General features: G+C 44.5%; 1 protein-coding gene across 4 annotated transcripts; it reads left to right on the top strand.

The window, feature by feature from the left end:
- Positions 1-5,746: 5,746 nt before the first annotated feature.
- Positions 5,747-23,545, top strand: LOC468725 (zinc finger protein 823). 4 transcript variants are annotated; one of them, XM_016935124.4, is made up of 5 exons: positions 5,752-5,951; positions 6,500-6,757; positions 19,483-19,609; positions 20,560-20,620; positions 21,468-23,545. In XM_016935124.4, the coding sequence occupies exons 3-5, from the start codon at positions 19,576-19,578 to the stop codon at positions 23,107-23,109; spliced, it is 1,737 nt and encodes a 578-aa protein (XP_016790613.1). In that variant the 5' UTR covers positions 5,752-5,951; positions 6,500-6,757; positions 19,483-19,575; the 3' UTR covers positions 23,110-23,545. The 4 variants fall into 4 exon arrangements, with proteins under 4 accessions (XP_016790612.1, XP_016790613.1, XP_063656640.1 ...); XM_016935123.4 differs by lacking the exon at positions 6,500-6,757 and having other exon boundaries at positions 5,747-5,951; XM_063800570.1 differs by lacking the exons at positions 6,500-6,757; positions 20,560-20,620.
- Positions 23,546-27,472: the final 3,927 nt, after the last annotated feature.

Raw genomic sequence — 27,472 nt, 5'->3', positions numbered from 1 at the left:
ATACTTATCCTGTTTTACACAGTGGCTGCAGTATTTAACATTCTCCCCAGCAATGCACAAGAGTTGCCATTTCTTCCGTCTTCTCCCACATTGGCTGTATAATAGCCATGCTAATGGGTGTGAATTGGAATTTCATTGTGGTTTTGATTTGCATTTCCTTAACGATCAATGACGGTGAGCATCATTTCATGTACATAATTGTCATTTATATATCTTCTTTGAACAACTTCATTTATTTATTTATTTTCTTTTTTGAGACGGAGTTTCTCTCTTATTGCCCAGGCTGGAGTTCAATGGCATGATCTCGGCTCACCGCAACCTCCGCTTCCCAGGTTCAAGCGATTCTCCTGCCTCAGCTTCCTGAGTAGCTGGGATTACAGGCATGCGCCACCACGCCTGGTAAATTTTTGTATTTTTAGTAGAGACGGGGTTTCTCCATGTTGGTCAGGCTGGTTTCGAACTCCCGACCTCAGGTGATCCGCCTGCCTCAGCCTCCCAAAGTGCTGGGATTACAGGTGTGAGCAACTGTGCCTGGCCAAACAATTTTATTTCAAGTCCTTTGTTTATTTTGAATCAGGTCATTTTGTTTGTTTGTTTGTTTTTATCTATATTTTGTGATGCCATTTATTTCTGGAGCCTGGGAATTGGCTCTGACGATCTTCCTTGGTGGTTACCTGTAGAAATGGTCTTCCAATTGTCCTTGAAATGCTGATACATGTCAAGTTTGACATGGCTTACATGAATTCATAGCTCTTATATATAAAACATGGTTCTTATTTTGAATGACGATGGCTCTTATTTTGATGGCAGGCAGGGGTACATCATAATGTTCCACCCAGCAAAGTGTCAGCTCATATTTTCTTCTTCTGGCCATTGATATCCTGTGTTCTGACAGATATTACCCTAAAGCCCCTCTTACCCTGTATGTTTAGATTTTTACATTTGCCCTGATGATTAAGGATGGTGTAAAATTTTAATAAGTCCTCCATAGTTTTTGGAAGAATGTGTTTTATATCAGCTATAAAATTACTTCCATGGGGCGCAGTGGCTCACGCCTGTAATCCCAGCACTTTGGGAGGCCAAGGCAGGAGGATCATGAGGTCAGGAGATCGAGACCATCCTGGCTAACACGGTGAAACCCCGTCTCTACTAAAAATACAAAAATTAGCCAAGCGTGGTGGCGGGCGCCTGTAGTCCCAGCTACTCTGGAGGCCGAGGCAGGAGAATGGCGTGAACCCAGGAGATGGAGCTTGCAGTGAGCTGAGATCGTGCCACTGCACTCAAGCCTAGGTGACAGAGCGAGACTCCATCTAAAAAAAAATAAAAAATAAAATAATAATAATAATAATAATTACTTCCATGGTCTGATTCAGCCTACAAAGGCATGCCAAAATGAGAAATAATTTCAGTTATTAATTACTTCACCATTCATACATGAGCATGTGTAGCTGTACAGCACTGAGCCCATCCATTAAACATGCAGACAACCACCAAACAAGGGGAATGGCCTCAAGCTGGAGAGAAGCTAATCCATCTGGAATACTGTGAGGGGCAGCATGGGCATTGGAGGATTCCCTGAGGTATGTTGGTTTCATCCAGCAATTGGGCAAGTTTACTAGCAGCACATTGGGAAATAATTGGGTCAGATATTTTGTGCATGCCAAGGCAGACAGAGCCAGTTGCCTTTTAGACTATTAAGTATCCATCATTTGCGTCTATGTCCAATCCAGTGGAAGATTAGCACAAGGCAGAACATCAAAAGAAAGGAGCTACAGTGTGATTGGCCTAACGTATAATCTGTGCAATAGTTGTCTCCCCTTTGTACCTACTGATGTTTTTCCGATTATTGAGCTTTTACTTGATAACATAAATCAAGGCTAAAGGCAGGTTTGTGAATTCAGTGGAGATAAGGTGCCATTTTTGGCTTCCTGTTTAGCAGTCTTTTTTTGTTTTGTTTTGTTTTGTTTTTGAGATGGAGTTTCGCTCTTATTGCCCAGGCTGGAGTGCAATGGTGAGATCTCAGCTCACTGCATCCTCCATCTCCCAGGTTCAAGTGATTCTCTTGCCTCAGCCTCCCAAGTAGCTGGGATTACAGGCATGCGCCACCATGCTGGCTCATTTTGTATTTTTGGTAGAGATGGGTTTTCTCCATGTTGGCCAGGCTGGTCTTGAACTCTCGACCTCAGGTGATCCACCTGCCTCAGCTTCCCGAAGTGTTGGGATTACAGGCGTGAGCCATTGTGCCCCGCCTTGTTTAGCAGTCTTTTAATGCCCAGAGATGCAGTAGAAGTCTCCTTAGTATGGGCTAGACAGTGAACAATAGCCATTTTAGTAGAGAGGTGAACAACCTCTAATAGCGCCCCAGTTATGTATGTTCATTGGCAATGGGTGTACCAGAACAAGTTGTAAATGCAAAGGATTTTCAGATTGTGCCAATGGCAAAAAAGACTCCCAAAGCATATCTGGAATCATTGTCAATGGTGGCAGTTTCCCCTTTGCCAACATTCAAGATCTAGTAAGAGCAATGAGCTAGAGGCTCAGGCTGATTTTACAGTGAGTAAAGAGTATGCCTCAATTGTTTCATGTGGAGAAATTATGGCAAAACCAGTTACTATGTTTTCCCTACAATTGTGTTAAGAGAGGCCTTCTCAAAATGATAGTAAGTCTAGGCCATCCAAGGAGGTGTCTAGGAGATCTTCCTGTGGCTTTAGGACCGTTTCTATCTGTGCATGACAGTCATGTGTCATGCTTGACTGTCAGGAATGGGGTGGGGCTCTCCATCGTCAGGTCAAGGTAGTATAGTAGCCAGACTTACTGGGAAGATGTCAGAAATAATATGACAGAATTGAGAGTCCGGAAATAACCCCCTTTGCTATCATTTGAATGTTTGTGTCCCCTCAAAATTCATAGGTTAGAACTCAATCCCCAGCACCACAATTTTGGGAGGTGGGGACTTTTAGTCTTTTGGCAGAGCCCTCATGAATAGACTAATGCCACTATAAAGGGTTTGATGGATGGGGCTCGCCCTCTCTTGCCCTTCTGTCTTCTGCCCTGTGAGGATGCAGTGTTCCTTCCCTCCAGAAGATGCAGTAAGAAGGCCCTCCCTAGGTGCCGGCACCTTTATCTTGGAATTCCCAGCATCCAGAACTACGAGAAAACTAATTAATATTCTTTATAAGTTGCCCACTTGGCAGTAGTTCATTATAGCAGCACAAATAGACTAAGACACTCTTCATGGATAGTTAATTAATTTTCAACAAATAGGCCAAGATAAATTAAAGGGGAAGGTCTTTTCAACAAGCTACTAAGGAAGTTGAATATTGACCTTCAGAAACACGAACTGAGCTCCTTACTGCATGCATTAAAGTTAACTCACACTGAAATGGTACATTTAGCAGCAGATATTAGAGGATATCTTTGTGACAGAGGGTTGGGGCAGGAGTTGTGTTTCCTTTTCTTTTAAAAAACTCAGAAATAGCCGGGTGCAGTGGCTCACAACTGTCATCCCAGCACTTTGGGTGGCCGAGGCAGGCAGATCACCTGAGGTCAGGAGTTTGAGACCAGCCTGACCAATATGGAGAAACCCTGTCTCTACTAAAAATACAAAATTAGCCAGATGTGGTGGCGCATGCCTGCAATCCCAGCTACTCAGGAGGCTGAGGTGAGAGAATTGCTTGAACCCGGAGGCAGAGGTTGCGGTGAGCCGAGATTGCGCCATTGCACTTCAGTGTGGGCAACAGGAGCAAAACTCCATCTCAGAAAAAAAAAAAAAAACAAACTCAGAAATAAACATCCTAATTCAGAAAAGCATGGTGTTGCCATAGAACTGACTGTGAGGAAACTAACAGCAATACTTTCTATATTGTGTTTAAACTTGCACATACAAATTTTGGGCTTTCTAGCTTCTCTTAGGATTTCTTTTATACTTTCTCTGGGGGAGGGGGTGTGGGTCTCACCATTGTTGGTAATGCGAACATGGTTCTCATCATGGTAATGCGAACAGCTATTTTTGTCTGGAAGCTTTTATATGTATTTAAATCATTGCAGAAATCAACTACTTACTTGTTGCCATTTGTAAAAATATACAGAATCTGCATATAAACCCCTGACAATCAGTTAGTTTGATACATTGTGCCCTCTTTTAATATGTGTGGAAACAAATAAATAGAACATTGTTCCAGGAGCAGTTAATGTGAGGAGTGAGGGGTGGAGCATTTCATAAAATAGTAGTTTATCCTTCAGAGAGCAGTTTCTAGCATAATAGACTGTGGGAGTGTGTGTGTGTGTGTCTGTGTGTGTGCTTATTATTTTTTTTTAAGGAAACAGTATCATTTATGCATTAGGTTATACTCAGACGTCATTTTTTTCATTCATTTTCTAAACATGCCCATTTGTCCTGGCAGAAAATGCTATAGTTTCTAGAAGTTGATTGAAGATTTCATTTCATCTATTGACATCTCATGTTCAGCTCCTTTCTATTTAGCCATGGGTACCAGCTTCTAGTTCATAACGCTTTTTTTTTTTTTTTTTGAGATGGAGTTTTTTTTTTTTTTTTTCCTCGCTCTGTTGCCCAGGCTGGAGTGCAGTGGTGTGATGTCGGCTCACTGCAACCTCTGCCTGCGGGGTCCAAGCGATACTCCTGCCTCAGCTTCCTGAGGAGCCGGGATTACAGAAGCGTGCCACCACACCCGGCTAATTTTGCGTTTTTAGTAGAAACGGGGTTTCATCATGTTTGTCAGGCTGGTCTCAAACTCCCGACCTCAGGTGATCCACCCGCCTCGGCCTCCCAAAGTGCTGGGATTACAGGCGTGAGCCACCGCGCCCGGCCATAACGCTTTTAAGTCTAGTATTTTTACTTCATAAACATATGGAGAAAGGCTAATGTTTTCAAATTCAAAGTGTGATGTCTTGGCTTTTGATTGGAGCATTTAATTTATTAACATTTAATGGCATAAGGAGGGAGCATTTCCACGCTGTGCAGAGGGGACAGGTATTTTGAGATCTCAGAGTAAAATTCTTAATTGTCCCTCCCTTATCACCAGCTTCTGATCCACCCCGGAGCTCCATTTTAGGAATCATTGCCTGGCTTCCCAGCTTGGGGATATGTTTGACCTCCTGAAAGGGGGTCTGCTTGTGAACTGTGAGTGCAGTAGGCTGCTTCTCTGAGCTTGTTCAAGTTTTTGCTTTTCTTCTCTTTTGATTCTTTATGAAATATTGCTGCCATATAATTCCAGTTTTTCCACATACTCAACTATTTTATTTTGTTGTCCTGTTTTATCTTCTGGGCTGAAAATGAGTAGATTGAGAGATAAGGTGAGGGAAAGGCTTGGCCACGTCGCCAACAGCCTCATCCCAAATTCCTGATCCCTGGAGGACATCAGGCCCTCCCTCCTGCTGCAGGGTGGCCTGTGTGCCCCGGGCTCCCCTCCTGCTCCGAGGTCCGGGAATGGCTCCACTGGACAGGGAGCCTGGAATTCCCTGCACACACTTGTGAGTCCCTGTCCAGGAGGAAAAAGCAGGAAGAACCCACTGAATACAATCAGGAAATTCTAAAATGCAAACGTCACTTCGGGAGGGGTCAGGTCACTCCGTTGGGAGGAAGCCCGCCTTGCCAAGGGTCGTGTCTGGAACCTCTTCATCCGGCTCCACTCAGCACTGTGAGATCGCTTCTTCTGTCAATCAGCCACCAAGGGGCGGGACCTGGAGCACTATCCAATCAGGGATGAGGGGGCGGGGATTGTGAGAACTGTCAATCAGGCACGCTGCAGGGAGGAGGGTGCGACGTTCAAAGAGCCCGCGGAGTCTTCTCCACGCCCCTGCGCTCTGAGTCCTGGCTCTGTCGCTGAGAGAGAGACGCCCTGGAAGGTCTGTATCAGCGTCTGTCGCGCTGGGACCCACACTGGACGCTGGCTTTTAAGGAGGACACCCGGACACCTGGAAGCTGGGAAATGGTGAGTGTGCGGGGCCCGGCGTCCCGAGGCAAAGAAGGGGCAGGTTGGAACCGGCCGGAACCGACCGTGAGGGGACCCGGGCCTCGCCCTGGGCGACTCCGGGGTCTGCAAATCCGAGTGCCCCTGGCGCAGCTCTGCCCTTGGTCCCCTGGGCCGCAAGATGGGGCTGGGGCGGCAGCCGGGACCCCGGGCGTCCTGTCCCGTCCCTGCTCGGCCACTGCGGCCCCGGCCCCGGCGCCCTCTCTGGGCAGCTCCGCGCCCGCAGCTCCGCGTCTCCCCAGATTGTGCAGTTGTAACCGGCACAGGTTCACGGCCCGAGTCACTGCACCGAGACGCCGAAGGCTGCAGCAGAAACAGTTTAATGGGGGAGAGGGGAGGACACCCCAGATCCGCCTCCCTGAGAGGTTTGGGGATGGGGTGTTTAGAGGTGTGGACAGGGGCGGCTGGGGTGTGGGGTCGCTGGTTGGTGGGGAAGTGAGGGGTGACTCCTGGGACTGGAGGTGAAGAAACCGCATTCTGCTGAGTGGGTTCCCTTGTGGGGTCTTCAGCCTGCTTGGCGCCAGCCTTTCCGCTGCAATTCAGGATCCGAGAAAGAACTGAGGCGACTCGTGAGCAACTCTCAGAGATCTTACCCCCGGGCACGATGAGGAAGCCGGCGGTCAGCCTCTGCTGTGACCTGACTATCAGGGAGGCGGCCCCGTGAGGCAGCGGGGCTGAGGGCACCTGGTTAATACCTAACTGCAATCTCGCCTCCAGCCTGGCTCGCAGTTCTGTGAACCCGGTGAGGACGCTGCACGGTGACAACGGTGGGTCACCAGGCAGAATCCAGACTCGTGTGTGTGGGCTTTGTGCTTTGGAAGAGGAGCTGTGATCTGTGGGTTCCCCAGTCCCTTCTTTCTTCCCAAAGGTGACCGGTTCCCCTCCGAGTCTTCCAAAGATGTGGGCAGCAGGGTCTCAAACCCACCACCCTATCCCCTCATCCTAACTCCTCCTAGGGCTGGCAGCACATCTCTTGGTTTTCAGAGCCTTCCCCAGGCTAACTTTCCCTCATCAATTCCCAGCAACTTTATGAACTCTTTGTCCCTCAGGCAATATTTCAAACAGAGGCATTATTTTAATTGTCACTTTCTTTTCACATAGCAATGTATGGCTCTTTTTAAAAGATGTGTTTTTGTGTTTGTGAACATTTCACATGTGAGGAAGCAAAGAATAACCACTTGACTCCAGTGTAAAAAAAAAAAAAAAAAAAAAAAAAAGCCAGGCGCGGTGGCTCACACCTGTAATCCCAGCACTTTGGGAGGCTAAGGCGGGCGGATCACCTGAGGTCGGGAGTTCGAGACCAGCCTGACCAACATGGAGGAACTCCGTCTCTACTAAAAATACAAAATTAGCCGGGGTGGTGGCGCATGCCTGTAATCCCAGCTACTTGGGAGGCTGAGGGAGGAGAACTGCTTGAACCCGGGAGGCGGAGGTTGCGGTGAGCCAAGATCACGCCATTGCACTCCAGCCTGGGCAACAAGAGTGAAACTCCGTCTCAGAAAAAAAGAAAAAGAAAAAAAAATAGTGCATGTGTGGCTGTCCTTTATCTTGTCTACACAGAGATACCCGAATATTTTCAGTCGAGGTTCCTCTTTGCAAATGGCACAGGGTGATCTGTCAGCCCACCGTCTATGGTGTCCTGGTCCTGGGTTACAGAACTGTTTGGGGCTGCTCCAAGATGCTCATAGCTGCTAAGTCTTTTGTAGTGTCTAGTGAATATCAGCTTTGAGTCACTCCTCCCAGAGGACAGCCAGAGGTGGGGGGTGGGACCTTATAGGGGAGCAGCTGGATGTCGTGGGGTGGGAGGAGTTTCCTGGTATACTGTTCCTCAAAAAGCAAAGCCCTTAAGACATTCAGCTTTTCTTCCCCAACCCCAGTTTCCATTCCCTGGGGACACATGGCTGATGAGCCAGCTGGTTGGCGGTATTGAGGGAGCTTCTCCTTGGAGGGTAATTACTCAGCAGTTCAGTGAGCAGCATTGGGGTGGGAGATGTCCCAAGTGATAAGAGGACCTGAACTGACACTTGAGTCAGATTTGTCTGTGTTCCAGTCAGCCCCTCCCTGCATTTGTCATCTTGAAAAGATTTGTTCACTCATTTCAGCTTTTTATTAACTGCAAAATGCATTTTATCATTAGAGCTTAATAAAGAAGATAAAGTATGTTCAAAGAGGCAAGAACAAGTTGGGTTTCAGCAAACTCATTACATATTTAGTCCTATATTTTATTTCTTTTTAAAACTTTTATTTACTTTTTTTTAAGATGGAGTCTCGCTCTGTCACCCAGGCTGGAGTGCACCGGTGCGATCTTGGCTCACTGCAGCCTCAACCTCCTGGGTTCAAGCAATCATCCCACCTCAGCCTCCTGAGTAGCTAGAATTACAGACGTATGCTACCATGCCCAGCTAAAACTTTTTGTATTTTTAGTAGAGACAAGGTTTCACCATATTGGCCAGGCTGGTCACGAACTCCTGACCTCAAGTGATCCACCTGCCTTGGCCTCCCAAAGTGCTGGGATTATAGGAGAGAGCCACCGTGCCCAGCCTCAGGTCTGTTTTTTTATTGGATGATTTCAAACGGAATTTCAGGGCCTAGCAGTGAAAAGAAATTGGGAAAAACTTTTCCTTTATGACTGCTGAAAAATGAATACATTTTTGCAAGAAAGTGTGGTGGATATATTGATGAATTATAAAGATTTACCAAAATGTTAGTTCCTCTCCTTTGTAGAGTGGAGAATTTGAGACAGTGGATAACTATTCTGTTCCTGTTATGTGGACTTGACAGACTAATGCTAACTTCTGTGGGACAGGACTTTCCAACAGCTAAAGAACTCAAATATCATTATTCATTTACTAAATGATTTATTATTATGGAAAACGATAAATTAATGACATTTGTTTTCTGAAACGGATAGATACTTGTGCTTTTTCTATTGAGCTATAAAATATAGATGCGTTGTGGTTTTCTTCCCTCCTATAAACATAAATGCTGGATTGGAGTGATTTTACTGGATTCATCACACATGGGTATTTTTTTTTTTAAATACCCATGTAAGGCATGTAAGGGTAAGTGAGTAGCCTTGACTGGGGTGGAGAAGCCTGAGGCCACTGACTGTGAGCTAAGGTCAATCTGGAGCCTGCAAAGGGAGGTCATTGAAGACCCAGTTGAGTTGGTTCTTCATGGGGAACCTCCCTGGCAGGTGTCCCAACCTGTTCATTCCAAACATGGGAGGAGCCCTTTATACTGAGAGAAGCTGCAGAGCACTGGAAAGTTGGAGATCCACAGGCAGAGACATTTGGGGTGATGCCCTGTCTGAGGTCTTTGTTACTGTTGTGGCACTGTTGCTAGACATTCTCAAGTAAAATAAATCTGGATTTGGGCAAGAAGTGACTTCACTCTAAAAGCATATTGCAAAAGGAGAAAACTACCAACTATAAGATCTACAAGAATCTCAAAGTTTAGGCAGAAAATTGCTTTTCTTTTTTTTTTTTTTTTTTTTTGTTTTTTGAAATGGAGTCTCGCTCTGTTGCCCAGGCTGGAGTGCAGTGGCGCGATCTCAGCTCACTGCAACCTCTGCCTCCCAGGTTCAAGTGATTCTCCTGCCTCAGCCTCCTGAGTAGCTGGGATTACAGGTGACCACCACCACGCCCAGCTAATTTTTGTATTTTTAGTAGAGATGGGGTTTCACCATGTTGGCCAGGCTGGTCTCGAACTCCTGACCTCAAGTGATCAGCCCACCTCGGCCTCCCAAAGTGGTGGGATTACAGGAATAAGCCACCATGCCCAGCCAGAAAATTGCTTTTCAAAGTGAAGAGCAAACAATATTAGAAATCTAGAAGGTAGGAGAGAGAGTAAGATGGAAGGTGAAAATCAGATCCTACATCACAGAATGTTTCACCTTGACTTCAGTCAGTTCTTAGGAGAGGTTAAAAAGGAGGGATTGTGGCTGGGCGCATGGCTCACGCCTGTAATCCCAGCACTTTGGGAGGCTGAGGCAGGTGGATCACTTGAGGTCAAGAGTTCAAGACCAGCCTGACCAATATGGCAAAACCCCATCTCTACTAAAAAATACAAAAATTACCCAGGTGTGGTGGCACACGCCTATAGTCCCAGCTACTCAGGAGGCTGAGGCAGGAGAATCGCTTGAACCCGGGAGGTGGAGGTTGCAGTGAGCTGAGATTGTGCCACTGCACTCCAGCCTGGGTGACAGAGCAAGACTCCATCTCAAAATAAATAAATGAGAGGAATTGTGTGCTGGCTCAGACTGAGTCCAGCGGGAGGGAGAGAAACTTAAGGAAAGTTTGCTCTACATTAATTTTGTGCAGGCTGGTTGGTGAAGACAGAATTGTTCAGCTAATCATTTCTGAGGCAAAGTGGGAATTTGGTGGGGTTTTTGGTCTTGTTACAGGTTTAAAAAGGGGGCATAGTCGAAGCAATGCGGAGAGTGTTACACTGCATTCAGCTGCTTGTTCAGAACACACAGGACTTAGGTGGTAGAAGACTGAGGTGATTTCTTTTCTTTTTTTCTTTTTTTTTTTTTGAGACAGAGTCTCACTCTGTTTCCCAGGCTGGAGTGCAGTGGCATGATCTCAGCTCACTACAAAACTCCACCTCGCCTCCCAGCCTCAAGCGATCCTCCCACCTCAGCCTCCCAAGTAGCTGGGACTACAGGCATGCACCACTAGGCCGGGCTAATTTTTGTATTTTTCATAGAGATGGGGTTTCACCATGTTGCCCAGGCTGGTCTTGAACTCGTGGGCTCAAGTGATCCGGCTGCCTCGGCCTCCCTAAGTACTGAGATTACAGATGTGAGCCGCCTCACCTGGCCTAAGGTGATTTATTTAATTCTAGCTATTAACCAGGATTACAGAGCTGGGGTTAAATTCAACATTATTAGAAGTCTGGTTTTACATTCACTGTGTTTGTTTAATCAGAGTATTGTACAAATTTGAAAGTCTGTTGGGGCTGACTTAGAGAAAGACACCTTTTGGTTCTGCCTGCTGGACAAAGGGTTTATGAATCTGAGAGTTTATTTGGGTCTGTGATATAATTTTTAAAAATATTTGGTCCTTTTTAATTTTTGAAACAGAGTCTTGTTCTGCCATCTAGGCTGAAGTGCAGTGGCATGATCTCGGCTCACTGCAACCTCCATCTCCTGGGCTCAAACAATCTTTTTGCCTCAGCCCCCCAAGTAGCTGGAATTTCAAGCGTGCACCACCATGCCCAGCCAATTTTTGTATTTTTTGTAAAGACAGTTTCGCCATGTTGCCCAGGCTGGTCTTGAACTCCCGACCTCAGATGATTCTCCTACCTCGGCCTCCCGAAGTGCTGAGAATACAAGCGTGAGTCACCATGCCCAGCCTAAAACATATTTGGTCATTGTTTCTTTTTCTTTTTCTTTTTCTTTTTTTTTTTTTTTTGAGATGGAGTCCCACTCTGTCGCTAGGCTGGAGTGCAGTGGCGCAATCTCAGCTCGCTGCAACCTCCGACTCCTGAGTTCTAGCTATTCTCCTGCCTCAGTCTCCTGAGTAGCTGGGACTACAGGCGCGTGCCACCACGCCCAACTAATTTTTGTATTTTTATTAGAGACGGGGTTTCACCATGTTGGCCAGCATGGTCTTGATCTCTTGACCTCATGATCTGCCCACCTCAGCCTCCCAAAGTGCTGGGATTATAGGCGTGAGCGGCTGCACCCGCCTTTGTCATTATTTCTAGGTCCTGGCAAAGTGGTAGTCCTAAACTCCTTGGATTTTTCCGAGTGATGGGAATGTGTTTTGTTATTCCCAGCTCTTGTCAGACCTTTGGTGAAGTTATGCTAATGAGGTGACTCAGCATGAGGTCACTAGGTAACTAACTTGAGGATGGGGACTGGTGACCTGAAAGAGCAAACACATGATGACAGGACTGGAACTTTAAGCCCCATCTTCTGACCCCAGGAAAGGGAGGGAGGCTAGAAATTAAGTTGTATAAAATTTATTGAACAAAGACATCGGGACAGCTTCCAGGTTGGTGAACACGTGGATGCGCTAGGAAGGTGGTGTCAAGAGGGAAAGCTTTGCCGGGCGCGGTGGCTCCCGCCTGTAATCCCAGCACATTGGGAGGCCGAGGTGGGCAGATCACGAAGTCAGGAGATCGAGACCATCCTGGCTAACACGGTGAAACCCCGTTTCTACTAAAAATACAAAAAAATGGCCGGGCGCGGTGGCTCACGCCTGTAATCCCGGCACTTTGGGAGGCTGAGGCGGGCGGATCACGAGGTCTGGAGATCGAGACCATCCTGGCTAACACGGTGAAACCCCGTTTCTACTAAAAATACAAAACAATGGCTGGGCGCGGTGGCTCACGCCTGTAATCCCGGCACTTTGGGAGGCTGAGGCGGGCGGATCACGAGGTCTGGAGATCGAGACCATCCTGGTTAACACGGTGAAACCCCGTTTCTACTAAAAATACAAAAAAATTAGCTGGGCGTGGTGGCAGTTGCCTGTAGTCCCGGCTGCTCGGGAGGCTGAGGCAGGAGAATGGCGAGAGCCCGGGAGGCGGAGCTTGCAGTGAGCCGAGATCATACCACTGCACTCCAGCCTGGGCGACACAGCGAGACTCCGTCTCAAAAAAAAAAAAAAAAAAAAAAGGGAAACCTTTACCCATCCCTGCCCTTTCCCTTGCTGAATACCGCTTTTCCATTTGGCTGTTGTTGAGAAATCCTTTATAACAAACTAGTAACCTTAAGTTACTAGTGTTTTGCTGAGTTTCATGAGTTATTTTAGCCATTTTTTTTTTTTTTTTTTGAGACGGAGTTTCACTCTTGTTACCCAAGCTGGAGTGCAATGGCACGATCTCGGCTCATCGCAACCTCTGCCTCACGGGTTCAAACGATTCTCCTGTCTCAGCCTCCCGAGTAGCTGGGACTACAGGCATGCGCCACCATGCATGGCTAGTTTTGCATTTTCAGTAGAGGTGGGGTTTCTCCATGTTGGCCAGGCAGGTCTCGAACTCCTGACCTCAGGTGATCCACCTGCCTCGGCCTCTCAAAATGCTGGGATTACAGGCGTGAGCCACTGCGCCTGGCCTTTAGCCAGTTATTGAACCAGAGGATGGTGCTGTTGTATTTATACACAGTTCGTTAAAAGGTTAGTTCCTGGGGCTTACAAATGACATCTGCAGTAGGGGCCTGTTGTGGGACTGAGCCCTCTAGCAAGAAACTTATGGGATCTGTGTTAATTCTGGGTGGTATAAGAATTGAACTATTGGACAGCCAGTTATTGCTGGAGAATTGGTTGGTGTTCAGCGAACGGCACACCTTTGTTATCAGAAGTCAGAGGCACCACAGGTCAGAGCCTTAAACCGACTGACTGTTATTCAGTATATGTTTATCATGTATGAATCCAGATGCATAGTTTTCTCTCTTCTGAGTTTTCAGTTAATTAATATTACACTTAATATTCCATTAATATGATGCTGAAAAGGTTTTTTTGTTTTTTTGAGATGGAGTTTTGCTCTTGTTATTGCCCAGGCTGGAGTGCAATGGCGTGATCTCGGCTCACCGCAACCTCTGCCTCCCGGGTTCAAGCGATTCTCCTGCCTCAGCCTCCCGAGAAGCTGCGATTACAGGCATGCACCACCACGCCTGACTAATTTTGTATTTTTAGTAGAGACAGGGTTTCTCCATATTTGTCAGGCTGGTCTCGAACTCCCGACCTCAGGTGATCCACCCGCCTCAGCCTCCCAAAGTGCTGGGATTACAGGTGTGAGCCACCTCACCCGGCTGCGGGCGGCTTTTTTTTTTTTTTTTTTTTTTTAGTTTCTTTGCCTCAGTCTGTTTGATTCATGCTGCTGTCTGAGGTGTGGGTCACCCACTTCACTCTCATATTCCACGGCTCATAGGACTTGAATTGTTTCATTTTTGCTGGACTTTGTTGACAATGTCATCTTTGTTTTTGTCCCCAAATGCTAACACTTTATACATTTTGTACATATAGGGGGAAATGTGCTGGGTTGTGGATTATGGATAAATTTAAATGTGCTAGGAAAACCCGTTGGCATGTATGGATTAACCAGCAGACCATGTGTGCATGTGTGTTTATTCCTTATAAATATTTATCTCCATGTGATTAGATGTTGCTTTTTACTGATTAACATCGGTGTTGAGCATTTTTTCTGTATGGCCTTTCATCTACTGTGAAATAATTTTCAGCCATTTTCTCATTAATTAATTAATTAATTAATTTTTAAGTCAGGGTCTTGCACTGTCACCCAGGTTGGAGTGCAGTTCTGGGATCATGGCTCACCACAGCCTCAGATTCCTGGGCTCAAACAATCCTCCTGCCTTCGTCTCCTATGTAGCTGGAACTACAGGCACATGCTACCATCCCTGGCTAATTTTTAAATTTTTTGTAGAGATGAGGTTTTGCCATGTTGCTTAGGCTGTTCTCAAACTCAAGCAGTCCTCCCACTCCAACCTCCCAGAGTATTGGGATGACAGGCATAAGTCACGCACAACTCTTCTTAATTTTCAGAGTTGAATTTCTCAGTCCCTTCCTTTGGGACCTACTTTATTTTCTTACATAAGAAAACAGCCAGGCACGGTGGCTCACACTTGTAATCCCAGCACGTTGGGAGGCTGAGGCAGGCAGATCATCTGAGGTCGGGAGTTTGAGACCACCCTTACCAACATGGTGAAACCCTGTCTCTACTAAAAATACAAAATTAGCTGGGCATGATGGCACAGGCCTGTAATCCCAGCAACTTGGGAGGCCAAGGCAGAAGAATCACTTGACCCCAGGAGACAGAGGTTGCAGTGAGCCAAGATCATGCCATTGCACTCCAGCCTGGGCAACAAGTGCGAAACTCCGTCTCAAAGGAAAAAAAAAAAAAAAAAAAAAAAGATTCTTTACTCAGGGACAAGATATAAGCCCTGGATCATAAGACCTCCCCAAACAGGTTAATTTGAAAGCCTTCCAAACGTAACTTGTAGGATAGTACAAGGTGACCTAATGCCTAAATATCAGACCAGTGACCAAGTTTCCGTCTTAGAGGAAACTTGTTTTTCCTGGTAGACACCTTATGGCCCATTGTCTGACCAGTTTTTCTTTTATTACTACCAAGATAGCCACTGCCAAAATAATCTTACAAAGAAAGCCCTGACTGGGTAAAAATTAGATTCAGGTATATTGGTCAGGTAAGACACAGAGGAAGCAACTCAACAAAATGCAAGAAATAACAGAAACTATGTATTATTTAGAGATCCCAGAAAGAAGAGGTTAGCACACATTGAAAGCCAGTAGGTACTGGGAAGCCATCTAGTACATGTGTATTTTGCTATGTGGTTTTATAAGTTTTGCCTTATGTATTTTGATGATTTGTTTTATGAGCATAGATATTAACGATTATTATGTCTTCTTGTATAACTGACTTCTTTATCTTTATGAAATCTCTTCATCCCCTGTATCCTTCCTTGACCTAAAACCTGATTTATCTAAATTTAAAATAGCTAGTCCATATTTCTTTTGATTAGGGCTAGAATGGCATATATTCCTCCATACCTTTATATTTAATGTATTTGTATCTTTCAGTTTAAAATGGTTTTCATGTACACATTGCTGGGCCTTGTTTTATTTGTTTTTTTTTTTTTTTTGAGACAGAGTCTTGCTCTGTTGCCCAGGCTGAAATGAGGTGGCACAATCTCGGCTCACTGCAGCCTCCGCCTCCCGGGTTCAAGTGATTCTCATGCCTCAGCCTCCCAAGTAGCTGAGATTACAGGCATGCACTGCCACGCCTGGCTAATTTTTTTGTATTTTTAGTAGAGATGGGGTTTCATCATGTTGGACAGGCTGGTCTCAAACTCCTGGCCTCAAGCAATGCGCCCGCCTCAGCATTCCAAAATGCTGGGATTACAGGCGTGAGCCACTGTGCCCTTCCAGCCTTGTTTTTTTAATTCTATTCAGCCAGTCCATGTCTTTTTAACTGGTATATGTAGATAATACACATTCAAAGTGGTATTGACATAATTGGATTAATATGTACATATGTTAATTGTTTTCTATTCTTATACTTGACTGTTTTTTCAACTTCTCCACTTTTTCTGCTTTCATTTTAACTGAGCATTCTATATGATTCTATTTGCTTGCTTCTATCAGTATAGTAAGTCTACTTGTTTCTTAAATTTTATTAGCAAATTCCCTATAGTTTGTAGTATACCATATATAACTAATGGACCTTCAGTTTCAAATAATGCTATACTGGCTTTGGGAGTAGTGCTGGTATTACTTACTGTTCCAAATTCCTTCCTCCCATCCCATATAACATCACTGTTATTCATTTGCCCTATCGGAAGCTGTTACTACCCAATACATTGCTAGTATTATTTCAAACAAATTTGTATCTGTTAGATCAGGTAGTATAAGAAAAGTATGCCATAATATACCTGTGTGCTTTTCAGTACCCTAATTTCTGAAGGAAATTTTATCTCCAGCTTTTCTTCCCAAGACTTAGTAGGTCTGCTGTTCGTCTTAACCGTAATCTGTGGTTCCAGGTGGTTGAAGGCTTTCTGTGTATTTTGCAACATTTTGAAGCAGTTCTTGCCATGTTTGACCCTGATTGGGTTCCATCACTGATGAAATGGAAAAGAGAGCCTTGGCCGGGCGCTGTGGCTCACGCCTGTAACCCCAGCACTTTGGGAGGCTGAGGCGGGTGGATTACGAGGTCAGGAGATCGAGACCATCCTGGCTAACACGGTGAAACCCCGTCTCTACTAAAAATACAAAAAAATTAGCTGATCGTGGTGGCGGGCACCTGTAGTCCCAGCTACTTGGGAGGCTGAGGCAGGAGAATGGCATGAACCTGGGAGGCGGAGCTTGCAGTGAGCCGAGATCGCGACACTGAACTCCAGCCTGGGCGACAGAGCGAGACTCCGTCTCAAAAAAAAAAAAGAAAAAAAAGAAAGAAAAGAGAGTCTGTTTCAGACCTTTGGATAGTCCTTGTACCAACTGGAAAATACAAAGGCAATAATTTGCAAGTAAGACCTGATCTGCTGTCTCTAGGGATCCACATTGAAAACTTGGTCTGCTGTCTTCAAGACTGGCTCTGATGTGAGGAGGGATTGGGACAAGGACAAATAAAAACTCCACAAAGCTTTTCGACCATTTTTTGCTTTCCTTTTTCTGTTTGTTTATCTCCCTGTTAATAGTATAGGATGCCGAATATTATAGTTTAAAAATCCTTTATCTGTTTTTGGAAAGCTGTAACTTTCTTGGTTAGAAGGTTTTTTGGGGCGGTTTCTTTTTTTGTTGTTATTGTTTTTTGTTTGTTTGTTTGTTTTGAGATGGAGTCTCACTCTGTCTCCAGGCTGGAGTGCAGTGGCATGATCTTGGCTCATTGCAGTATCCGCCTCCCAGGTTCAAGCGATTCTCCTGCCTCAGCCTCCTGCGTAGCTGGGATGACAGGTGCGCCACCACACCCAGCTAATTTTTTTTGTATTTTTAGTAGAGACGGGGTTTCACCATGTTGGCCAGGATGGTCTCGATCTCCTGACCTTTTGATCTGCCCCCCTAGGCCTCCCGAAGTGCTGGGATTACAGTCGTGAGCCACCACACCCTGCCGGTTAGGTTTTTAACCTTTTCAGATATTTGTGACTTTTATTAGATTTGGTAATATAATCTTTGTTGACTGCTAAAAGTCTCTTTAGGAATTTAGGAAATATTATAGATAATCATGAGAGGTGACATTGAGTTTTTTCTTAGAACATGTGCAATCTTTCCCTGTCTTTCCTCCTCCTTTGTCATTATCCAATGAAAAATGTATAATTTTTCCATTGAGATAGTGAGATATTTTTTATTAGTCTTTTGTCATGCTTAACTACATTTGGTCTAATGGAAACCAGTTGCCAGTTTCCAAATGTTCTCTCTTAGTGTAATTGCATAGGATGGGCTAAATATCCCATGTAACAAGTTGCAACCAAACACGTGAAATGTTAGCTACTAGGGTCCCTCAGTAGCGATCCAGTGTCCAGAGTGTTTCTTCATAACTGTCTTAGTCTGTTTTTTGTTACTTATAACAGGATTACCTGAGCCTGGGTAATTTATAAAAAAAAAAAAAAACCACTATTTTTTTATACTTCTGGAGACTGAGAAGCCCAAAGTCAAGGCTTAGCATCTGGTAAGAGCCTCCTTGCTGGTGGGGACTCTGCAGAGTCCCTAGGTGGCACAGGGTATCTCATGGCCAGGGGCCCAGTGTTAATTCAGGTCTCTTCCTCTTCTCATAAGGACACTAGGCCTACTCCTGAGATACCCCATTTATTCATTAAGCCATTAATCTATGAATGGATTAGTACATTCCTGAGGTCCAAACCCTCAAGATCCAATCAAGTCTTAAAGCCCCACATTTCATTATTGTCATATTGAGGATGAAGTTTCAGCATGAGTTTTGGAGAGCACAAGCATTCTAACTTGTGCTGTGGCTAACAGGTATTCTCTCTCTGCTGATCATGTAACAAACTTCCAAACTCTCAGAGGGGGAATAGGAGTTAAGTTAAAAAAAAATTATATATATATATGTATTTTTTATTTTTTACTTTTATTATATTTTTTGAGACAGGATCTCATTCTGTTGCTTAGGCTGGAGGGAGTACAGCGGCATGATCACGGCTCACTGCAGCCCCAACCTCGTGGGCTTGGGTGATCCTCCCACCTCAGCATCCTGGGTAGCTGGGACTACAGGCATGCGCCACCACATCTTGCTTTTTTTTTTTTTTTTTTGTATTTTTTGTAGAGACAAGGTCTCACCATGTTTCCCAGGCTGGTCTCAAACTCCTGGGCTTAAGTGTTCCACCTGTCTTGGCCTCCCAAAGTGCTGGGATTATAGGCATGAGCCACTGAGTCAGACCTAGTTTTATTTTTTGTTGAGAAAAGGGCTTACTATGTTGCCCATGCTGGTCCTAAACTCCTGTTCTTAAGTGATCCTTCCACTTTGGCCCCGCAAAGTGATGGGATTGCAGGCCTAAGTCGCCATGCCTGGCCCCTATATTTTGCATAAACAGTTTAGGCACACTCAGCCTCTGTTATTAGTTACATTAGTGGGATCCGGTGCCTAGACACCATGAAAGATCCAAGTTTGCAAATGAGCATTTGTCAGGATATGCAGTTTCAGGACTGGGAGTGGTAACTCTTCTACACAATAGGTAGTTGTACTTTGTCATGATAAGAACTACACAGACCGCTGTAGAAATAGACATCAGGGGTGACGCAGGCAATAAGACTCACTCACTTAACTCACCAACAAGAGGCAGGTTCCTATTCAACTGTTACTTTACCAAACACATTCAACTAAAGCATCACAATGGCTTTGTGGGAAAAAGTGAGTGTAGACAAAATAAGAGTGGGTTTACTATGTCATCCAATAAATGCTTGGAAACCACAGCATCATGCAAAGTTTATGCAGTGAGTATGGATTCTCAGTGCTGTCCATCTCAACCTTCCTCCTCTGCACATGTGGGATGTTTCAGGACTCAGTGGCCTTTGAAGATGTGGCTGTGAACTTCACACAAGAGGAGTGGGCTTTGCTGGGTCCATCACAGAAGAGTCTCTACAGAAATGTCATGCAGGAAACCATTAGGAACCTGGACTGTATAGGTAAGGATGACATCATCTCTTCACTTAGTCAATTAGAGACATTTGTTTCCTGGCCATCAACGCTGTTCATGATTTGAAATATGGAAAGGGGATATGGTTGACCCTTGAACAACACAGGGTTTAGAGGTGTCAGCCCCTCAAACAATCTTACATCCTCTAATAACTTTTTTTGTCCCCCACAACTTAACCACTAATAACCTATTGTTGACTGGCCCACTTATGGATAACATAAACATTAGATTAATCCATATATTGTATGTCATATGTATTACATACTGTACTATCACAATAAAGTGAGCTTGGGAAGGAAAATGTTGATGAGAATCATAAGAAGAGAAACTGGCCGGGTGCGGCGACTCACACCTGTAATCCCAGCACTTTGGGAGGCCGAGGCGGGCAGATCACGAGGTCAAGAGATCAAGACCATCCTGGCTAACATGGTGAAACCCCGTCTCTACTAAAAATACAAAAAAAATTAGCCGGGCGTGATGGCAGACACCTGTAGCCCCAGCTACTCGGGAGGCTGAGGCAGGAGAATGACGTGAACCCGGGAGGTAGAGTTTGCAGTGAGCTGAGATCGCGCCACTGCACTCCAGCCTGGGCGACAGAGCGGGACTCTGTCTCAAAAAAAAAAAAAAAAAAAAAAAAAGATGAGAAACTATATTTACTATTCATTAAGTGGAAGTAGATCTTCATAAAGGTTTTCACCCTTGTTGTCTTCACACTGAGTGGGCTGAGGAAGGGGAGGGGTTGGTCTTGCTGTCCCAGGGGTAGCAGAGACTGAAGAACATTCATGTATGAGTGGAGCTGTGCAGTTCAAACCTGTGTTGTTGAAGAGTCACATGTACTTTGGTGAATGAATCATGCATGATTGCAGTACGCGTAAAATCTTAGAGTTTTTCTATAATTTTGTAAACATTTTTAGTGATTTTCCTGGGTCTACCTTTTAGAAATGAAATGGGAGGACCAGAACATTGGAGATCAGTGCCAAAATGCCAAGAGAAATCTAAGGTAATTTGCACCCACAAAAGAAAGCTCTGTCCCTGCAGTGGTTCATAGAATGATAAGAAAATTTTAAAAACGAGCAGAGAAAATGAACAAGCCCAGCTTAAATTTATTCATTCCAATAATTCTTTTTCTGACCAAGCACAGTGACTCGCACATGTAATCCCAGCACTTTGGGAGGCCAAGGTGGGAGGATTACTTGAGCCTAGGAGTTTGAGATCAGCCTGGGCAACATAGTGAGATCCCCATCTCTATAAAAAAAAATTTTCCCAAGGAACATATAGTTAAATGTGACATAGCTATTCAGTCTTTGCAAAATAGTTCCCTTGGAAATGGTATTAAGAATCTCCATGTGGGCCAGGAGAGGTGGCTCACGCCTGTAATCCCAGCACTTTAGGAGGCCAAGGCGGGTGGATCACCTGAGGTCAGGAGTTCAAGACCAGCCTGGCCAACATGGAGAAACCCTGTCTCTACTAAAAATACAAAATTAGCAGGGCGTGGTGGCGCATGCCTGTAATCCCAGCTACTTGGGAGGCTGAGGCAGGAGAATTGCTTGAATCCGAGAGGCAGAGGTTGCAGTGAGCCGAGACTGTGCCATTGCACTCCAGCCTAGGCAACAAGAGTGAAACTCCGTCTCAAAAAAAAAAAAAAAAAGAAAGAATCTCCATGTGAATATCACTGTTTTGCTAATAGCTGTGATGGGACCATCTTACACAGCACTGTCACTTCACATTCAAACAGGGGATGAAGCCTGTACTTTGCATGATAATGTTACAAATGTAAATCTAGTACTTCAATATATAGAAAATCACTTATAAACAAACTTTAGTAATATATTTCTTATTTGTTACAGAAGTCATACATGTGAAATTAAAGATGACAGTCAATGTGGAGAAACTTTTGGCCAGATTCCAGATAGTATTGTGAACAAGAACACTCCTCGAGTAAATCCATGTGACAGTGGTGAGTGTGGAGAAGTCATCTTGGGTCATTCGTCTCTTAATTGCAACATCAGAGTTGACACTGGACACAAATCATGTGAGCATCAGGAATATGGAGAGAAGCCGTATACACACAAACAACGTGGGAAAGCCATCAGTCATCAGCACTCCTTTCAGACACATGAAAGGCCCCCTGCCGGAAAGAAACCCTTCGATTGTAAAGAATGTGCAAAAACCTTTAGTTCTCTTGGAAACCTCCGAAGACACATGGCGGCACACCATGGAGATGGACCTTATAAATGTAAGTTGTGTGGGAAAGCCTTTGTTTGGCCCAGTTTATTTCATTTGCACGAAAGAACACACACTGGAGAGAAACCGTATGAATGTAAGCAGTGTTCTAAAGCCTTTCCTTTTTACAGTTCCTATCTAAGACATGAAAGAATCCACACGGGAGAGAAAGCGTATGAATGTAAGCAGTGTTCCAAAGCCTTTCCTGATTACAGTACCTATCTAAGACATGAGAGAACTCACACCGGAGAGAAACCCTATAAATGTACACAATGTGGGAAAGCCTTCAGCTGTTACTATTACACTCGACTACATGAAAGGACTCACACGGGAGAACAACCCTATGCATGTAAGCAATGTGGGAAAACGTTTTATCATCACACAAGCTTTCGAAGACACATGATAAGGCACACTGGAGATGGACCACATAAATGTAAGATATGTGGGAAAGGCTTTGATTGTCCTAGTTCAGTTCGAAATCATGAAACTACTCACACTGGAGAGAAACCCTATGAATGTAAGCAGTGTGGGAAAGTGTTATCTCATAGCTCGAGCTTTCGAAGTCACATGATAACACACACAGGAGATGGACCCCAGAAATGCAAGATATGTGGGAAAGCCTTTGGTTGTCCCAGTTTATTTCAAAGACATGAAAGGACTCACACTGGAGAGAAACCCTATCAATGTAAACAATGTGGTAAAGCCTTCAGTCTTGCCGGTTCCCTTCGAAGACATGAAGCAACTCACACTGGAGTGAAACCCTATAAATGTCAGTGTGGGAAAGCCTTTAGTGATCTCTCTTCCTTTCAAAATCATGAGACAACTCACACTGGAGAGAAGCCATATGAGTGTAAGGAATGTGGGAAAGCATTCAGTTGTTTCAAATACCTTTCTCAACATAAAAGGACCCACACAGTAGAAAAACCTTATGAGTGTAAAACATGTAGGAAAGCCTTCAGTCATTTCAGTAACTTAAAAGTCCATGAAAGGATTCACTCTGGAGAGAAGCCATATGAATGTAAGGAATGTGGAAAAGCATTCTCTTGGCTCACTTGCCTTCTACGACATGAAAGAATTCACACTGGAGAGAAACCCTATGAATGTCTACAATGTGGTAAAGCCTTCACTCGTTCCCGTTTCCTTCGAGGACATGAAAAAACTCACACTGGAGAGAAGCTGTATGAATGTAAGGAATGTGGGAAAGCATTGAGTTCTCTCCGTTCCTTGCATAGACATAAAAGGACTCACTGGAAAGATACTCTCTAAATGTATGGAATGTGGGAAAACATTCAGTACTTTAATTTCAGAAACTTGAAAGAACTCACTTTGGAGATAGACCCTATGAATGTAAACATGGGATAAAGCCTTAAGTAGTTTCAATTTTTTTAAATACAGTTATCCCCCAATATATTGCAGGGGATTGGTTCCAGCACCCTCTAAATCCACAGATGCCAAGTCCTTTGTTATATGGCATATTTGCATGTAACCTATGCATATCCTCCAGTATACTGTGTAAATCATCTCTAGATGACTTTTAATACCTCATGCATTGTAAAAGCTATGTAAATAGTTGTTTGATTGTATTGTTTAGAGAATCATGACAAGAAAAATAGTCTCTACATGTTCAATGCAGACACAACCATTGCAGGCCCACCTACGTGGTATATGTCACCCAGAACATTAAAATTTGTTTTAACGTTCACAGATTGCTTTTGTTTTGTGACCTGAATGAGCATGTTAACACTTATCAAAATCCTGCTTCTCTCTTGATAACCCAAGTATAATGATGATGATGATGATGATTGCTGGATGGTGCCTAACATTGTCATGTGTTGTAGCATTATAGACAAGCAGGAGACATCAGGCTAACTTGAACCTTGACAGAATATCAGGATGATCATCAGTGTTGGAAGAACTAGGTTCTGATGCAGATGTTGACTTGTTGGAGGAGGCCAAATAATACTAATGTCAAGATCTGTTCAGCTTCAGGGCTGCAGATCCTTAACCATGGAAGGCTCTGTGTTTATATTTGCAGGTGCTTAGTGAGAAGTGTAGGAAGCTAGTTTTTCTTTTTTTCTTTTTTTTTTCTTTTTTTTGAGTCATCAAAAAAACCTTGCACTGTTTGTTGGCATGTTATTCCATGGGTGACATGGAGGCTTTGTTCCATCGAAGGATCTTACTTGAGGATGATGAACTTTCTTAACACTTTTGCCTATTGAAAAACTGCTGTAGGTCAGGCAAGGTGGGTCACACCTATATTCCCAGCACTTTGGGAGGCTGAGACAGGTGGATCACGAGGTCAGGAGATTGAGACCATCCTGGCTAACACAGTGAAACCCTGTCTCTACTAAAAATACAAAAAAATAGCTGGGCATGGTGGCAGGCGCCTATAGTCCCAGCTACTCGGGAGGCTAAGGCAGGAGAATGGCGTGAACCCAGGAGGCGGAGCTTGCAGTGAGCCGAGATGGCACCACTGCACTCCAACCTGGGAGACAGAGCGAGACTCCGTCTCAAAAAAAATAAAAAAAACTACTGCAAATTTTTCAAGTGTCCAAATCTGTGGCACTACCTTTTTTAAGTCATCATTATCATCAATCTATAGAGCATTTGAGCAGATCTTTGAGTTCCTTATTGTAAGAATTTATGCCCTTCTGTGTGTTACTCAACATCGTCTTCAATCCTGTCAGAGATAGCCTTTCTTACCAACTCCCCTTGCAGTATTTAAGATATTCCTAACTACTGCATCAATAGTGGGGAAGCCCCTAAAATTATTGACTCCCTCACTCCATAATGGCTTCCAGCATGCTTTGAGTTTCTTGAGCTCTGGGACATCTATAACCTCTGCAATAAGGACAGTTGCATGTGCAATTGTGAAGTGCTTTCATAAATCCACTATGGTACAGTCAGAGTTAGCATCAGGATGGCATGAATCCTCCCGAAGGTCAGGATCTACTTGATTATGCCTTGATTGAGTAGCTTTCACTGTGATGTAGTGTTAGGCAGCAGGGACATCACTTCCACATTCTTAGTGGCAAAGTAGAGAGATTGGAGATGGCCAGGAACATTGTCAATTATGAGAAGGACCTTGAGTGGCAGCCCCTTCTCTTCAAGATATTTCTTCACATCAGGAATGAAGCCTTGGTAGAACCATTCCAAGGACAAGATGATCATCACCCAAGCCTTCTTATATTTTTGCCAGAAAGGAGGCAGGCAAGTTTTGCTTTGGTTCTAAAGGACCTAGGGATTGTTTGCTCAGTAGCCAAGGCCTGGCTTGTTCTTGTGACCTGCCACATTGCCACACTGCACTAGAGTAGGTGATCTTTCCAGGCCCTGAGTCCCAGGGCCTCCTTGGCAGTCATGGATGTAGGTACCACTGGACCGCTTTCTTTTTCTAGGGCTTGCCCAATTCATTGCAATGGAGGACTTGCTCTGGAAGGTAGACTTCCTTTTTATGAGTTTTGTGAGCTCTGCTGGGAATGCTAATATTGCCTTGGCATAAGCCAGTGTCAATTCTCCTGTGGTCTTTAAATTTTTGAGGCTCTGGTGCTTTATGTAGCTAGCCCAGCCAGACAATACTGGCCTGAAACTCCTTTTCCTTGCTCTCCTCAACCTTCTCACAGTGGTATTCATAGAGGCTGTTTTTTCCCACTTTATTTTATTATCAAAAGAGATGTTCAGCGATGTGTCCTCTAGCCACATACTTAATGCTTTCTCAGTCTTTATACTCAGTTTATCATGAAGCAGAGGGGTCATTTTTCCCATTGTAGAGGCAGCTCTAAGACTTCCAAGAATTTCAGCTTCTTTCTGCTTTAGTGTGTGAATGCTTAGTTTGTTCTTACCGTGTGGCCCACTTTCAAAAGTGACATGGCATTTTTCAAAACATCTCTCTAAGATTTTTATTTTCTCATTGAGAAATACCACTTTTTGCTCCCTGCTAGCCTTTTAGGGATAGCTTTGACCACTTGATTAGTTTTTAGGACCCATTTTTCCATTGTTTTACATATGGCATCTTAAGGGACTCTGAATATACAAAACAAGAATTGAAAAACGTCAGGTGCAGTGGCTCACGCCTGTAATCCCAGCACTTTGGGAGGCCGAGGCGGGCGGATCACGAGTTCAGGAGATCCAGACCATCCTGGCTAACACGGTGAAACCCCGTCTCTACTAAAAATACAAAAAATTAGCCGGGCACAGTGGCGGGCACCTGTAGTCCCAGCTACTCGGGCGGGAGGCTGAGCCAGGAGAATGGCTTGAACCTGGGAGGTGGAGCTTGCAGTGAGCTGAGATCGCGCCACTGCATTCCAACCTGGGCGACAGAGCGAGACTCCGTCTCAAAAAAAAAAAAAAAAATTGAAAAACGAGCAAAGTTGGTAGATTCACACTTCCTGATTTCAAAACTTAGAGCAAATTTATACTAATAAAAAAATTTAATATCAGCATACTGACAAAGAAATAGACCATTGTGACAAAATAGACAGCACAGAAATACACGTTTGCATAGTGAGTCCAACAATTTTTGACAAGCGTACTATGACGATACAATGGAGGATAGGATAGTATTTCCATAGAATGATGCTGGGGAAAAATGCACATCCATATGCAACAGAATGAAAATGTACCCTTCCCTGGCCAGGCACGGTGGCTCACGCCTGTAATCCCAGCACTTTGGGAGGCCAAGGCTGGCAGATCACCTGAGTTCAGGAGTTTGAAACCAGCCTGACCAACATGGAGAAACCCCGTCTCCATTAAAAATACAAAATTAGCCGGGCATGGTAGCTCATGCCTGTAATCCCACTACTCGGGAGGCTGAGGCAGGACAATCACTTGAACCCAGGAGGCAGAGGTTGCAGTGAGCTGAGATCGCGCCACTGCACTCTAGCCTGGTGACAGAGTGAGACTCCGTCTCAAAAAAAAAAAAAGTATAAGGCAAAAGCTTTATGAACCTGGATTTTCCAATGATTTCCTAGATATGACACCAAAGGCATGACCTATAAGAGAAAAAATAAATGGAAATATATGGAATTTTAAAACTTTTGGCATCAAAATAGACAACCCATAGAATGAGAGAAAGTATTTCCAAATCATGTATCTGACAAGAAATTAATATGCAGACTGCTTAGAGAACTCTAAAAAGTCAACAACAAAAAGCATACCACCTGTTAGGGAATAAATGTCTTCATAAAATCCACTCATTCTAATCCATTTCCCTAACGTGACAGATTAGGGAACGTCTTCTTTGGAATATAATACAGATTGGATTAGACCATGAGAGTGGAGCCTCAATAATGAAATTGGTTACCTATTGTGAGTCCGCCCAGCAGCTTGCTTTTTTGCTCTCTGCCTTGGAGGATACATTAAGATAGTGGTTCATGCCTGTAATCCCAGCACTCTGGGAGGCTGAGGTGGGCAGATCACTTGAGCCCAGGAGTTCAAGACCAGCCTGGGCAACGTGATAAAGCCCCATTTCTACAAAAAATACAAAAATGAGCTGGGCATGGTGGCACACGCCTGTAGTTTCAGCTACTTAAGAGGCTGAGGTGGGAGGATCACCCAAGCCCAGGGAAGCCGAGGCTGCAGTGAGCCGTGATCACGCCACTGCACTGCAGCCTGGGTGACAGAGTGAGACTCT

This window comes from Pan troglodytes, chromosome 20 (genome assembly GCF_028858775.2).
Source record: "Pan troglodytes isolate AG18354 chromosome 20, NHGRI_mPanTro3-v2.0_pri, whole genome shotgun sequence".
Taxonomy (NCBI): Eukaryota; Metazoa; Chordata; class Mammalia; order Primates; family Hominidae; genus Pan; species Pan troglodytes.
Note: the sequence above shows the minus strand (reverse complement) of the source record. Positions and strands in the feature narration are given on the sequence as shown.

Coding starts and splice junctions, on each gene's coding strand:
- LOC468725 (XM_016935122.4), top strand. CDS start 19,381: ATGCTTGGAAACCACAGCATCATGCAAAGTTTATGCAGTGAGTATGGA. Junction 19,610..20,559: donor TAGGAACCTGGACTGTATAG/GTAAGGATGACA, acceptor TCTACCTTTTAG/AAATGAAATGGGAGGACCAG. Junction 20,621..21,467: donor AATGCCAAGAGAAATCTAAG/GTAATTTGCACC, acceptor TATTTGTTACAG/AAGTCATACATGTGAAATTA.